Source organism: Lutzomyia longipalpis, chromosome 1 (assembly GCF_024334085.1).
Source record: "Lutzomyia longipalpis isolate SR_M1_2022 chromosome 1, ASM2433408v1".
Taxonomy (NCBI): Eukaryota; Metazoa; Arthropoda; class Insecta; order Diptera; family Psychodidae; genus Lutzomyia; species Lutzomyia longipalpis.
This window is the reverse complement of record NC_074707.1, coordinates 49,886,069-49,903,137: the sequence shown is the minus strand read 5'-3', so window position 1 is coordinate 49,903,137 and position 17,069 is coordinate 49,886,069. Positions and strand designations below refer to the sequence as shown.

At 29.5% G+C, this 17,069-nt stretch overlaps 1 protein-coding gene across 7 annotated transcripts in view; it reads left to right on the top strand.

Moving 5' to 3' along the window:
• Positions 1-17,069, top strand: part of LOC129788141 (protein held out wings) — a 55,833-nt gene that overhangs the window by 33,664 nt on the left and 5,100 nt on the right. For 2 of the 7 annotated variants that reach the window (XR_008750290.1, XR_008750289.1), the window contains exons 3-7: positions 3,979-4,095; positions 6,452-6,592; positions 8,106-8,205; positions 8,449-8,745; positions 13,866-14,089. Coding sequence is in view for 3 of the 7 variants with exons in the window: in XM_055824163.1 (XP_055680138.1) it covers positions 3,979-4,095; positions 6,452-6,592; positions 8,106-8,205; positions 8,449-8,745; positions 10,277-10,365 (744 nt within the window). In the remaining 4 variants the exon portion in view is untranslated. Of the gene's footprint in view, positions 1-3,978; positions 4,096-6,451; positions 6,593-8,105; positions 8,206-8,448; positions 8,746-8,844; positions 9,985-10,276; positions 11,117-11,377; positions 14,090-17,069 lie in introns of those variants that run through there. The other 5 variants (XR_008750291.1, XR_008750292.1, XM_055824163.1 and 2 more) reach the window with 5 other exon arrangements.

Below are 17,069 nucleotides of genomic sequence, written 5' to 3'. Positions count from 1 at the left end.
GGCGGCGAGTTAATAATAATTTAATGAACTATTCATTGTATATAATATAGAGAGAAAATATTCTAATTATTTCCAATGGTCGCAATAATAAATGATGGTCTTTTATACTTAATTTTGCTCCCCATCATTGAGAAACTCCTTCCACAACTCTTTTTTACAATGTTTCCATAATGTATAATCACATACGCACAATCCAGACGGAGATCATTTCCATTTATGACCACTCTGTGTATAGCAATAAGTGGATGTTTTATATTATTAAATGCCCTCCACTGTATAACGCAGCAGAATGTGCTTGGCAATTGGATAAAAAAGGAATATGTTGCATGTTAATGAGAGGAGGGACAATGATTTGTTTTATGTTGACATGCTTTTAAATTGTTGATCATCGGTGTTGTTTGATCATTTCAAATTGTAAATGAAACATGCCTCCACCTCCTCCTCTTATGCTTCAAGCAATGAGCATTGTATTGCTGTTGCTCCTCTAAAAGAGAGATTTATTGAAATAATCACACAACTTTACGATTAATGATGAGAAGAAATCAATTATTGAACAATTCATCTAATATATTTTATTTAATAACTTAATTGCTATTCTTGTGCCATTCATGTGTGTGTGATTGATTATATTCGATTGAATTATGTTTTAGTGGTGGTGATTATGTGTTAATGTTTTTTTTTCTTACTTCCCCGTCGTGGGTGCAAAGTCTCAAGATCGAGAGATGATCACACTTGAAATGTTCGAGAGTGCTGTTGACTTGATAAATCTCATCAATATTGACAAAAATGACGTGTTTTTCATGTGAAAAACATCTCATCTTCCCAAAAAACACACCCCAAAACTAAAATACTTATGTTATGTCTTATTTATCTATACACCTACCTCTCTCACGTGTGAACAATGCACCTGAATGTGGTGAGATAGAGGAGAGCTTTTTACACGATCGTTAAAAAATGTTGTTACTCAAGAGATTCCAATGTGTTTCTTTTTTGTGTACAAGAATATTATGCTAAAATTAAAATGTTGTGCGAAGATAAGGCACGTCTTTGGCAATATTTTGAAACATTTTTTTAAGCTCATTTGCTTAGAGATTTCTATGTAAAACTTCTGAAATGATTTTATTTAAATGATTAAGTTTATTACGACATAAGAATACGTAAATTGATAGGTGTAGAATATTTTTTTTCTGAATTCTAACAGAATTTCTATCTCAGCTTTCAGGCTGAATTTTAATTTTAATTAATTTAATTAAAGCAAAGCAATTGGGTAGCGGTGAGTTGGAGGGTGGAGCCATAATGCAAGATTAATTAGAACACAGTATATATAGCATAAAAAAGACTGATGAAATGTCAAAAATTAAGCTTCACAATATTTTTTTACTCTAGAATCGCTTCTGTGGCTAATACAGCAGTATAAAACATTTTAAATAGAATTTCCTTTAAAAGAAAATCATTACAACAATTTTTTTCTTTACCAACTCTTTGTGCTAAAAATCTAAACAAAGATTGCGATCGTTCGTGCGGTGTTGATGAAAGACTCTAAAAAAAGTATTTAATGACATAAAATGCATATATAAGCAACATTAGAGGAAAATTGCATGGATAGATGATGTGAGAAAATGGGCGGGGGTCAGGTGATTTTCACTGCAATGCCAGTGGGTGGATTTAAATTGAAAATATAATGTAAGTATACCTATAGTTGAATGCATTGTTCCACAAATGACGCACTTTAGCCGGGAGAGGTTGCACTCAAAGAAGCCACAGGAATGATTAAAAAGACTCACCTTTAATGATTTTTCCACCAACAATATCAACCTATAATGCTGACATTTTTCATTGAGATTAGCACGTGGGTGTTGCAAACAGCCGCTGGATCTTGCACACGGGATCACACTCGGCTAAGATGAATGGGATGTCATGTGGGATGGGCAAGGTGCAGAAATGATGGCAAAACACATATTTCCGCAACTTGTGCGTGGAAAAGTGCAACTCCTTGTCACAAAATGTGTCGCATTTTATTTTATTATTTTTTTTCAATGACCTTCCGTGGTATTTTTCAACCTGTACGCGCCCACCTCTATTTGGTGCTAATATAATAAAGAAAAAATCACCAACAGACAAAGGTATATAAGCCGAGAGTGAGAGAGAGAGAGAGATAAAAAAATGGCCTGTGCGTGGTTATTGCATTGAAAAGCCACACATGTATTCAAATGAAGTGGAGTTTGTTGGAAGAGAAAAAAAATAGTGATTAAAGATGATGAAGAGGTAGAAGAGAGTGAGGTAGGTGATTGTAAAGGTAGCACGGAGGAGGAGGACAAGATCGTTACGTGGGGAGAATGAATGGAGCTCAAAGATTGCGCGTAATTCATTCATTAAATAATAAAAAGGCAACACCTCTATAGAAGTTAGATGGGGGCTCTTTTTTGTTGTTTATTAACTAACAATTATTTTAAAACATTATGCGCGCCACATGGTGTATTTGTGTCACTCGTGTGTATTTGAAAGAGAAAAAGAAAAACACAGAAGAACCTAGTTTTGCAATTTACCATTCAAAGTCTTCCAAAAGATCTCTCTTCAAACTGCGAAAAATGCAAATAAAGATATTTGCTGCAGTGCGGAAAAATTAGGTTCAAAGAAAGACAAGTCAAATGGAATATTTTTAAGTGAAGAAAATATTTATTTTTTATAATTAAAAAATATGTTTGGGCTATTAAAATTAATTAACCAAGGGCCCCCATTTCGCTGTGGAAGTAGGCTTGACTACCAGGCGCCTCCATCATGAACTATGTTCCTAATTACCTAAACAGTGAAGATAGTTTCTCCAATTTTTTTCTCAAATATCAAAGAACAATAAGAAAAACAATCGTAAAATACTTGAAAATCAAAACAAAATTTAAAAAAAATTGTACAACAAAAAATAGAAATTAAAAACCCCTTTGCAGTACGAAGGAAATGCAAAAGGGTTCCCTGAATAAACACAAAAGAGAAGCTCATTGCTAAAATAGTTTTTTTTAATTATGTACAACACCTACCACCTATTTTTATGTGTAATTTATAGGTTAAACTATACAAAAAGCATTAAAAGTTTATTCTTTTTGTTTTTGTTGTAAGTATACAGAGATAGAAAGAAGTATAGTAATGTCCCTGATGTGACACACTTTTATTCTTCCATCTCCTCCCTCATTTACACATTTTAACATCATCTCTTTTCTCTCTCAACGTGTGCAGCAACTCATTTGAATAAATATAGCACACTAAGCGACATAATTACACTTCCACTGTATTTTTTTTCCTCTCTCTCCATCCCATAAATACCTTTTGCAGCAATGATCCACACATAACAATGAGATAATTCAATTATTCACTCGAATGCAGCACAAATAAACACCTTTTTGTGGGAAATTCAAAATCTCCTCTAATGGATACAACGTACCTACCTACATTTTTTCTTCTTCTCAATCTCTTCTCACTCTTCAATTCATCACATGGAAAAGTTTTGAAGTCTTCTGCCATTCAAAAAAAAATGCTGTGAGATCTCAATCAAATTACTTTGCATTTAAAATCATCATTGAAAGGTAAAATTTGAATGAATTCAATGTAGAGTGATTCAACTATCAACATGGAGATATCTCAGTGGTGATTGTGTGAAAGAAGAGTACTGTTGGATAGACGGAAAGTGACTTTCAAAATGAAATAAAAATAAACCCTTTCGGGGAATTAAGTTAAAGTCGAAAAAACGTCAAAAGCAATGAATTTCCTGTAATTATAAAAATTATTAAGCTATGTGGAAGAATACTGAGAAAATCATCTTTGAGAAGTGACTTAGAATGCAACATTGCTCTTTAAAGAAGTTTGGAGTTATTAGAGAAAATTCCCACATCTTTCAACTTTCAGAATTTGCAAAGAAACATTGAAAAATTTATTTAAAATAAAAATGTTTTAACAAATTCTAATGAATTGTTTTCATTTTTGTTGCAGTTCAATTTTGTGGGCCGAATTTTGGGACCACGTGGCATGACAGCAAAGCAGTTGGAACAGGAGACAGGATGCAAAATTATGGTCAGAGGAAAAGGATCAATGAGGGATAAGAAGAAGGTGAGTAGATAAAAGGTTTATTCAACTTTCAACTAAATGGAATTTAATGTTAAACATCAGGGTAAAGGGTTGACGCATATACAAGAAGATTTTCTCTATAACTTTGCTGAGAGAACTTTGGGTATAAAATGTTGGTTATGGTGCGATTTAAATTCAACACGGGTGTGTATTAGAACAAAAATAGCATCGCATAGAGAAAACATATGCTCTTAACTCTCCTGTGAGGAAATGTGAGTGCGAAGGAGATGATTTTCTTACACCCGCCTTCACTTCGTATACCTATGAGCAATAAACTCAAACGGTGTCTATTTCACATTATAATCGTAATCGAGATCGTGTGCCCTGTCTCCTTCATTTAACTGTGTGATTCTACAGATGTGATTGCGTTAGTGTAAGGAAACAGAGTTGAGAATATCTTGGATTTTATTCTCATTAGAATATTTAATGAAATAATTTTAAAGTATTAAATTGTTTCTAATTAAATTGATGAAATATTTTGCATAATGGGTAGAGTGCTTGACTTTCATTTAAATGATCATCAGTTCGAGTAGTGATCAGTGCGGATTTTTTTAAAGGATCATTGCCAATTTATTGTAAATTTTGTCGTCAATAAAGTAAAGCGAGAAAGTAGATTGAGGTCCTTTCCGTGTTTCCCCCATCAGAATCATTACCATTGATTGAACACACCACGATTAATTATAAAGACTTTTTCAAAACAACGTACCTATATAAAATTTATATTCTTTATGGATTTTCAAACAAAAAAAATCAAAATTTGAGAGTAGAATTTCTTCGAAAGAATCACATCTAAAAGACAGAACTAATAAAAAAAACTACATTGACCTTCACTCGAACCAGAGACATTTCAAGTGAAAGTCGAGCACTCTAATGATTTTGCAGACTTTCCAACAAATGAGTCGAAATGTAATTTAATCTCTTATCTATGGGTCATTCAACTTTACGCAGCTTCTTAATGAGATTTCTGTGTGCAGAGTCTGGTGAGTTTGGTCGGGATGATCTCGCACGCATACAGTTTTGAGTTAGAAACAGGAGAAATGTATATATACCTATGAAATTATCATCGCTTTGGTGGTGCTGTTTGGTCTGTGTGAAGGAGGAAATTCTATTTATAAAATTTTTCACAAAGTTTCTACAATATGGAATGAGATGGAGAACTTTGTGATAGAGAAAGAGTGAATGTAAAAGAGAATCTTTTGACTCTTTCACCCACATTTGATACATCTCCCGCGGGCCGCATGGTGTTTGTTTATGAAAATTCAGAGAGGCGAAAAAAAGCGGCAGGCAGCATCTTGACTCATTTTTCTCGCATCTTGATGCCTTCAGAGAGATGACTTCACGTACAGAGAGACAGAACAGAGTGAGGAGGAAGAAGAGAATATTGTTAGTGAGGATTTGTCTTGTAAATGAGTCACAAATTTGTGTGAAAAATTTCTGCAGATAGACACATGGTTGGAGTTTTAGAGGAGAGAGAGATGTGCGTGGTTTCTTAGCTAATATGATTCCCTTAACGACCGGATAGAGAGGAAAGAGATTTTTGTATGTAATGTTGGAAAGTCTTCTTCTTCTCATTTATTTGTATCTTTGAGCTTTTCCGCACCTTCATGGGCGCCAGGAAGTTTATTTTGGTGATCTCTATTTGTCTTTTTTTTTTATTCCTCATTTTGTTAATTAAATAAAATTCACACTGTGTTGGCAAAGCTTTTTTTTCTCTGCCAATGCGGAGGATTTGTTGATGTCCATGGATTTTATCTGGTGCACGAAGGAGAATTGATGAAAAAAAAACAGAAAATGATCACCAAATGGAAGTGAAAAGAGATCGCTGTTGCATATTCAAAAGCATCTCAGCGCAGCTTTTTGAGAGGGATTTTAATATTAAATTTATACGAGAGTGGTGTGTTTATGTGGCCCACTTTCTGGGGCGCAAAAGAGACACATACACACACAGACGACGCCGTGGAGCGTCATCCGTGGTTGCAAGAAGAAGAAAAATAAAGTGAGATCAGCAAAAGAAGCAAAAAAAAAAGAGTTTAAAGATTTTTGTTGATATTTAAACTCATTCATTTTCACGCACTGTTAATCTTTTTTGCTTGTTGAAATAAAAGAGAAATAAAATGAGCGAAGAAACCTGGTGAAAAAAAAGAAGAGGAAATGGGCTAAAAGAATGAAGAGAAAGAAAATATAAAGAGAGTAAAAGGAAGACCAGAAGGAGGAATTAAACGGTGTTTTCGCTTTTTATTATTTCTCTTTGAATTCTTTGTAACGTAATAAATTTTTATATTTTTGATCTTTTAACAATTTTTTTTAAAGCATTTTGTATGAATATTTAATTTTGCAGGAGGATGCAAACCGTGGAAAACCGAATTGGGAACATCTCTCCGATGACTTGCACGTCTTGATTACCGTGGAAGATTCGGAAAATCGTGCCAAAATTAAATTGCAACGAGCAGTTGAGGAAGTTGAAAAACTCTTAGTGCCAGTAAGTTGGTTATTTTTGGCAGCTTTTTGCAACATTTTCATCAATAAAATAAATTTTAAAGTATATATATGTTGGGTTATATAGAATATGCAAAAACCAAATGAGAAATTTCAATATTCAACCAATGCTCTTGATATATCCCACCGTGTCCAAATACAGTTAAAAAAATTTATATTATACAAACTTCCACGCTATATTCCAAATAGATATTTTATTATATTTTGCAAAATTTAGTTCAATGACGCGACAATTTTAGTGCCAAGAAAAAAAAACTACAAGAGCTCCTCAATTGGATTTTTTGGAGGTCTCAAGAGAGAGAGAGAGAAAGAGCAAAAGTTGTTTATATTATTAACGATAAATTGTGCAGCAATAAAAGACTTTCAAATGAGGTTTTGATTTTGCACATTGCGCTCTCAAATTCTAATGCTTTTTGGGGAGAAGGAAAATGGCCCATACGGTGGAAATTCCACTTGGTTCCAATTCATTTAATTTAATTATTGAAGTTTATTTATAAATTCCATTTTATCCATCCGGATGTTTCAACATTCATTCACTGTATAGAGTGGAGGAGCTATATTGCCTTCGAGAGAGAACACTCAAATGCTACGTACTTTGGCAGGCACCCTCATTTTTTTGAACTCTTTTTGCATTGAAATTTGTTTAAAAAATCATTGCAGAATTATTTATAAATTATTTAGATTTTTTTGGGAAGTTTTTATGTTAAATTTCATGAGAATTTCTGGGCAGAATTCGTAAGAAATAATGATATAATTAGGTTTTTCTTCTGTCAAAATATTACGATAGTTTTGAATGATCGTCAGGAAAATTTTAAATTAACATGGAAGTTAAAGCATAATGTTAAAAGTGTTGAATGTTATGAAATTTGATATAAATAAAATTATGATCACGAAAGAAAGAGAAATGAAGTGAATAAGTCTATTGATCGTACAATGATCATGATTACTTCATTAAAGACTTCTAATGTGAAAATTTTTTTGATCTCTTTTCATTAAGATAAAAAACTTTTCATTAAGTATTAAAGAATATTAAAATATATTTTCTCTAATTTTTTTTTTGATAATTGTGTCCGAGAAATAAGATTAATAATAAATTCTTTTAAGGTTATTGATCGCTTGATCTTCTCTATGTTTGATCAGCTGTCCTGATCAAATGATTGCAAGATCACTTAACATTTGTTGTGATGAGAGATATAGTAGCATGAAAAATATCTTCGTTTTAATGGATCATTCACATTATTTATTAATCATTCAAGAGGCGATTAAGCGAATTCAGCTATATGATTAAATATTAAAGAAAAAACTCAAGTATTTAATTTCAAAAGTTCTTTTTAGGCTTTGCAAATATTTTATACTAATTATGATGAAAAGAATAATTTGTAATTTCCATTCAAAATGATTTTTCTTGATCATTAACAATGAACGAGGATCGTCATTTGATTTATTCTAATTGAGTTTTACTTACAATTTATATGTTTATCTCGTCGGAAATGTAGCAAGCCGAAGGCGAGGATGAGCTCAAGAAGCGTCAATTGATGGAACTTGCCATCATTAATGGCACATACAGAGACTCCAGTGCCAAGACAACAGTTGCAGGTAATTTGAAGATTTTCCTTTCTATGAATTTTCCTAAAATTTTGTTAACTTCCCAACATTAAAGTATTTTCAATCGTTCAATTTTCCTAACTTTCATCATAAAAAAAAATCTGACAAAATTTCTAACATCTAAGGAAACGTTAAAAATTTCTTATCATTTGCAAGAATATTTTTAAAGTTTTACTCAATAATTGTTTAAGTAAAAGTTCCCAACTTAAATGAGAGTTATTTTTATATTCAAAGCTGCTGAAGAAGAATGGCGTCGTCTGGCTGCGAGTGCTGCTGAAACGCGTCTTCTATCACCAGCCATGCCGGGTCTTACGGCCCAACAGCTCCGAACACCGGCCACCCCCTTGGGCGCCCCATTGATCCTCTCGCCGAGGATGTCAGTACCCACGACAGCTGCGAGTATCCTGTCTGGGTCTGCACCCCCAACAATTGATCATCCTGGCTTAATCTATGCCACACCCTATGGGGACTACACAAACTACGCCCTAGCTGCTGGGAATCCACTCCTCACGGAATACGCCGATCACAGTGGTGGGTTATTTGCACGATAATATTTTATTTTTATATATTTTATTTTTAATCCCAAAAGAAAAACTTCTTTTTTTTTGCTACGTAACCAATTATTTTCAGTGAACTACATGCACCGAATAATATTTTAACACACACACACACACACACACATAATATTCTCTATGACCTCATACACATTTACCCTGCAAATGAATTTTGACACACAAAAAAAAAAGAAAAGAAAAGAATAAGTAGAGAAAATCATATAAAATGTTGCAGCTATATGGTTTAAAATGTCTCTCAAAGATAACTTTCCTTGACACGAAACTTAATTTTCTCACATTCAAAGTTGACACATCAAATAATTACGTTATAATTAATTTCCATTGAGAATGTTGTGTGCACAGGATGAAAATGCATTTAGCCAAAAAGAAAAATAATCCCGCGCTGAAAGTGATTTGAACAACAGTACCTCACAGTATTTGTTTGTAAAGAAGAGTCGAAGAGAATTTTCATCTTGTTACGCGTCTTTTCATCCTGTTTGCGTTGCATTTATGAGGAATATTCTCAAAGGAAAGAAAAATTTTGCTGCGGCTGGTGGTGGTGGTGATGTTAAAAGAAGAAAACAAAAAAAAGTGCCAAACAACATGTCTTTTCTCTAACAACATTTACCAGTATTCTCCTCTTCTTCACTGTCTCTCTACTAAATAATATTTTACCTACATAAATATATATTTAGATGGGTGGAAAGAGTGCATCATACGCCGTGTTTTATACGTATGGCCAATAACTTATTTGTTTTTATAAAAGTAAAGAAGAGGAAGCAAAAGAGAAGAAGAGTTCCGAATGAAGAGATTTACCGTAGAAAGTGTGGGAGGAATTAATTTACAACTGAAAATAGCGCATTTCTTTTCCACTTTTTTCGTCTTCTTTTTTTTTATTCTCTTTTTTTCACAAAGATACATAATAATGCCAAATAATATACATTGCATATTTTTTATTATTATTATTATTTTTTGGCCTTTATGCGCGCAGAGAGAGTGACGAAGGAATGATAAAAATGTGTAGTCTTTTAACCAAATATAAAAAAAAGAAAAGAAAACTGTGTTAATTTCTAATTCACACAAATTAGGGAATTAACACCCAATTCAGTGCAATCCACAATACTAATTCAGCATATCACAAGTTGTTACTAATTATTGTTTTTAATTTACAAATTTACTATTTATGTATTATTCAACACAAACCTAATGATTTTTTTAATAAACATAATTTTTTTTTCAATATAAAATACACTCAGAAAAATAAGTAAATGAATGAACTCTGCAAAATAGCATTGAAATTCAATTTATATATATTTCCTTGCGATTCTTTAATTGTCATTTATAGTGAAAAAAAAGCGAGGTCCTCAATCTCACATCAGACGTCTCCATCTAACATTGCTTGATAAGAAGAAACTCAATTAATTTTGTTTTTATTATTCTAATAATTTTTTTTATAAAAAAAAATCGGGAACAGAAGAAATAATTGAAATTTTCGTTCTGTTGCACAGAGCCAGAATCATCTCCACAGAAGTATATCGGTTACTATGCAACAGCCGGCCTTGCGTCATATTTGGTATGGAACCACAATAGTTTCTAAATTCATTTTTTCTCTCTGTTGTTTTATTGTAAGAATATATCTTTATCAAGCACTGATGGATAATAAAAACAAAACAAGAATAAATACTCTGGAAAAAAATCTCAATCAACATTGGATTTGAACCTTTGAGACTTTACAATAAGCAATGCGTCTTTAATCATTACACCAAACTGTTAATGCAAAAGTAAAAAAAAAAAGAAGAGAATTACATATAACTGTGATAAATTGAATGAAACCAATTTATATAAAATAAAAAGAAAATATTATATTAAGAGAAATTAATTCCATTTTATTTATAATTAAAGTTCTAAAATTTATATTTCGTAGATGAAAAATATTTTACACAGAATTTGTCATGTAAGAAGATTATTTTTGGCAGAGGACAAAATATATAAGATATTTATTATTTTTATTCCAATTGAAGATGTCAACCGCGAAGAGCAACACCTGCAAAATTATCTTTGACAGGTGACAATAAATATAACGAAGAATTTCACAAAACTATTGGCCATCGTGAGAATTTATTTTTCTTTGAAAGCTTAACCCCTTCAGGATACTCAAAACAATCAATTGACTTAATGATTTCTTAAGAAGGCTCATAAAACATTCTTGTACTCGTTAAAATGTTTTTTTTAAGGATTTCAGCCTTAGAATCAGTCATTAGGTTGATTTTAATTGGATTAACTCTTTCAAACATAGAAACGTATTTCCAACTTGAAAAAATAATTAAATTATTTAAAATTCGAGAAAATAATTTTTTTCAAATATAGGTTAGCGTAAGACCTAATGGATGCGAAAGGGTTAAAAAGATAAAATTATAGATCAGACTGAAAGGGTTAGCACAGTATAATGGAGAATCCGTTAATTGCTCATGCAGATGTTAAGAAAAATGATTTCTGAGTGTATTTTCTTAATTTCTATGGTTATATTTATTATTGTTTATTATCTATTTCTTTTTTGTTATTTATGTTTAACGCATTTTTTCTCCTTACATTCTACAATATTTTTGCAGTTGGTCGTTTTTTGCATGCTGGCTCCGTGTTTTAAATTTATTCTTCGATATAAAAAAAAACACAAATACAAAAAAAAAACCATAATTCTGTATATTTTTTTTTTATAAAAAGAGTGAAGATTCAACACATTCAAAGGAATTCTTTTTTATGTCGAAAGATAAAGAATGAAAAAGATGTTTTTAAAAGTTTTTTTTACAACACAGAATTGCACTTTTGTGACTTAAATTTTATTTGTCTATCAATTCTTTTTTTATTATTTTATTCTCTATATTCTTTATTATATATATTATATATTTTTTATATTAATTTTCTCCATAGTTTTATCATAATTCTGTGTTTTCCCAGTAAAAATACTCATTTTTTGCGTCAGTATAATCATGTTTTTTTTTTAAAGATCTTTTTATTTTTGCAACTGATGTGTGTGTGAGAAAGAATTTCTTTTCAAAACAGAAATAAAATAAGAAAAAAAGGCAATTTTGTGAAAGGAAATGTAGAAGTAAAGGACAAGAATGTGAAGCTACACACGATAAACAAAGAAATTTATTTTAGTAGAAGGTTGAAAACAAAAAAAAAGAAATGCCATAAAAGCCATATATTATAAAAGTAAAATGAAAAAAATATTATTTACAAAGTATATAGAAATGAAAGAAAAAATACCTTAGCTATAAAGAAAAAAATATTAAAATTAGCGTCGAGTAAAAAAAAAAGCAAAAACAAGTCAAAAAATACTTAAAGTAATTTTTTCTTTTAGTTTAAAACGACGTTTTAGGAATATTTTGTAAATATTTTCTTTCTAGGATAATGTTAGGGATAAAATTATAAATACTATGAAAGAACAAAATGAATCCATTGAGTTTGAAGTTAGTCAGAAATGGTTAAATAAAGATCTCTCTTTCCCACGATTGAGGGAAAGTGAGGTCTTTTAATATAGAATAAAAGAAAGGATCCATATTCTATATAGAATCAGTGAGCCATTTTAAAATGTTTAGGAATCTTATGGAATTTTTTATAAGGATAAATTAGACTATTAGGTGAAGGTTGAAATTTATTTCTTATTTATCCCTCTATTCTTCTTTATTTGAAGTTTTTTCAACAAAAAACTTTTAAGAAAAATTAGCTCTCTCACTATAGACTATTATTGGCAAATTCAAGCTTATTTTTCTTCTTAATTTTCTTATACTTAAAACACCTCCCAGTATATAATTTTTCAGTTCTTAAATTTTGTAAAAAAAAATAAATCAGATTTATTTTTTGGTGCTATATTTTTTGCAAAGATTTCTTTAAAATAATTCAACCCTTTGTGAATAGAAGTTTAAAACTGAAAGGATTATTTGATAGTCCGTCCATGTACTAGTCAATGTCGTTTTTTTATTATTTCAAATTTTATTTTTTTTAATTTAATTCTCAATTTTTTTTATCAGTGCGATTTTTTTATTATTTTCTTAAGCTGTTTTTGCGTGGTAGTAGCTTAAAAGTCTCACAAAAATTCCTGAAAAAAAAACAAACGTTTGTTCTTTATAACGAACAAATGTACGTTATAGAGGGCTAAACAATGTTTTCAGAGTTTTTATTACTACAGTAAAATCAGCTTTATTCAGCTACTTTGCAATACAAATGAACATTGCCATTTTTGGTATAAATTCGCGTTTAAGGTTAAAACAGTATTTATAAATAAATAAATAAATAGAAAACAAATTGTTCACAGAATGCCATAAAGTTTTTTTTTCTTCGAGGTTTTTTTTGTGACAAGGGACCAATATAAATAGTTAAATAATAAAATGAACAAATTTATTTTCTACGATTAATAGCACATTCAATTGAATTATTGCTCGATGCTCATTAGAACGAATTAATTGGGATTTTATTTAATGAATATTTTTTCAAAGTTCTTGATGCTAAGAATATTTTATTTTTGAAATGGAATACTCAACGAAAAAATACGTCAAAAGCTATAAAGAAAATGCTTTAAAAATAAATCCTAATTGAATTCATTCTATTGGGCATCGAGTGTAATTTCTATTCTTAATAAAAAACATTTTACTACTCGTTCCCCTTAAATATATCCTTAAAAATAGTTAAGAAAAATATTAAAACATTTATAGAAGAAAACCAAACGCGATTTACCAACAATGGACCTCCCAATATTATTTTTAAAAAATTGTTCTTATGTATTTTTTTTTTTGAATTCCAATTTTATTTTTCTTCTTACCTACCTATATTTTTATTTGTTCAATAGTAGCCTATCCTTTTATTCTAGGTACCTATATACCTTATTATATATCTTACATACTTTTACCCCATATTTTTTCCTCTAGGAAATATTTTATATTAGTTACAAAAAAATTGTAGATTTGAGCAAAAGAAAATATGAAATGAAGGAAGAAACAAATAAGAAAAATTTGAGAATGTTTCAAAGAAGAAAAAAAATGTGTCGAAAAAATATTTTTAAACCCATGTGGTATATTTGCTCTTTTTCTTTTCTTGTAGTAGGCGGCCTTAAGCAGCCAAGGAGGCATTTTCCGCCACGTGAGCATCCCTATCAAAGAGCTGGGGCACTTTCTTAAAGACACAAAACGCAAAATCTCATGCAAATCTCTCACACACAAAAGAAAAAAACCTTTGCGCGCGCGAAATGAAAAACAAACAATAAAATTGAGATGAGAAAAATTCACAAAAATGCAAGAAAACTGCCCCAAACTCTCTGAAAAAAGGTTAGTTCACTTCTTTTACTTACTATTTTATTGATTTTTTCCTCTATTTAGGATTTTTTTTAATTTTATTTTATTTCGTTGTAAATAGAACAATTAGTTGTTTAAATTTTTTTTACACTATAAACAAGTAGATGTGTAAAATATATTTAGTAAAGAAAATTGCAAATAGTTCGTCTTAGACTATATGGTTTTAAAAAGAAAAAAAAATACTTGCAAAATGCCATCATAATTGACGATTTTTTTTTAATTTTCAAATGATGAGAGATTTTTTTTGTAAATCTTTTAAATGTAGAATTATATGAGGAATGAAGGGAAGGGTGCCGAACGAGCTATTTGGGTAGAGTAGATGAAAAAGTGCATGTTTGGGGATAAATGGCATCAAGCGAGACACTTTTTTGTGAGATTTCCACGAAAGAGAGAAAAATTCGTGCTATTTTGAGTGAGTTGATTTCTATTTTAAGCCATCACCTTTTTTTCCATCGCCGCCATAAAAATTCTTTAACTGAAAATAAAGTTCAAACTCGTGTAGAATTTTTTTTATGGAAGAAAAATATGGGAATGGTTTAAGAGGAAAATTAGGAGAGATGCAAATTTAATGAGAAAAGAGATTTTTGTTGGCAAAGAGGTTCTCATTGTGGCCAATTTTTTTGTCTCTTGATCTATTGATTTTCTTAATTTCTTATCTCTATAATGCAACATTATTGAAATAGATGTGTTTAGAATTAATTAAATAGCCTGAGAACCTCTTAAAAAATTTCTTACTTTCCCTTTTTTCTTATTTGTTGAGGGCTTAATGGATAGAGCACGTTCTTCTCAAGCTAAATGTCCCCGGTTCAAGTATCTTTCTATTCTTTTTTTTTCTTCTCTAAAATCGCCAATTATTTGATCGTCAAATAGGTCAAAGCGCAAAAACAACAATTTATACATTAAATGTTACCAATATGATGGAAAAATCCATCAAAATCATCCCTTAATAATTAATAATAAAAAAAAATATCTCTCATCATTTCAAAATAAAATCGTCTCTTTTAAGTGAAAGAAAAAGTACACAAATAATGCATAAGAATTGAAAAATTCTTTTCCAGAATTTATTTTTTCATTGTACTTTAAGTGAAGATTTTTTTGAAAAAGTATTTTTTAAAGATTTAAACTTCTTCGTTTTATTTTTTTGCAACAAAGCAATTGATTGTAAAATATCTCGCATCATTTGCATTTTTTAGCACTTTTTTGATTTCTCAGAATTTTTGTTGGCTCAATGTTCTGAGTTGTTGTTGTGATTAAATGAAGAAACTGTACACACAGGCCGTTTACTTAAGAACAAACATAAAAGAAAAGAATGCTGATAGAAAATGCAAATGAAGGAGATGAAACAAATAAGAATATTAAAGAAAAAAAAACGATAAAAAAATCAAAAAAAGTACTATTGTCGTTGACTTGTGCCTTTGTGGAAGATGAAATATTTTATATTAAAAATATATTTATACTATTATGTATAATTTGTATACTATCTGTAGAGATATAAATGATTATTGATATAAAAAAAATTAAATGAAAAAAAAATGAGCAAAGAGCAAAGAAAGTTAGAAATGAATAATGAATGAAAAGTAAAGGAAAACAAAAACTTTACAAGTGGTGCAACATGAAAGTCTTTTTTGTTGTTTGTTGAAAGTTCAATTTAAAGATAAAAAAAGGAAAAACAAAAGATAAAGAAAATGCAAGAAATGATAAAGATTTAGATAATTTTTTAAAGATTTTTTTTCTCAATTTATCCAAACCGAAATGTAAGGAAGCAATAAAGATGATTTATCCACAGAAAAAAAAAAATGTTTCGTTATGTCCTTTATTTATTTTGGTTCTTCTCTATTTTGATTAATACATTTTTTTATATATATTTATAAATAAACCTCAATTGTCAGGCAACAACTATGATTAACTTTTTTTTAATCAACAAATAATTCTACAAATTAATATAAAAATAAACTTATATAAATAATCACATTTCTGTAGCAATTCTCTTATCAAATTAATTAATATAATATTTTATAAATAATTTATTTTTTAATCCAAAATAAATATTTACTTGACAAATATTATGCTAACACTTCATGGCACCTCTCTAAAAACTAAAAATATTTATATATTTATAAATAAATATCAAATTGCAAGAAATAATTTTTGGAAATTTGTTTAATCTAAAATCCAAATTGTTTTTTTTTTTTAAATTTAATTACTACAACAACAACAAAATTCATCTCTCAATTTGTTTTTTCTTGTATGTCTTCTCTCAATTTATTAATATTATGTTTATCTATTAAAAAAAATAAACCAAAAGCATTTTTGAAAAATGTTTATCACAAATCACATTAAAAATCAATCAAATAATTTTTGTAATAGTTGATTAATGATCTCTACTATTTTCAAATAAATTATTCGCAATCAACTAACCAAAGGCCAAGTTAACACAAAAACTTATTAATATTATTTATTATTATTAAAAAAAAAATTAAATATTTTTCACCTCTTTAATCGAGATTTTGTTAATTTTATCTTAATTATCAAATTATTTTTACCTATTAGTTGGATATGGGAAATATTCTTACTTTGTTTTTTTTGTTTATTTATCAATAACATTGTTGCCTATATATTTTTATATTTATGATAATGTATATAATTTTACTTATATAATGTTTTAGTTTTCACAATAATTCATTCTCTTTTTGCCTTTTTGCTATGTCTTCTCCCCAATCTTTTTTTTTCTATTTGACTGTGATTAAACATTTTGTTTAACACCATTATCACATTCCTTGGAATCATTTTATGCTTTTATCATTTCTAATTTCTTTTTAAAAATATATATTGATACACCTATTCAATTTTTGTTTAACTTTGTGTTGAGAAAATCATGGCAAAAGGATAATGAGGGTAATGAAATATTGTGATTATGTGGAAGTTTCTCTGATATGTTAAGAGATAAAACCTT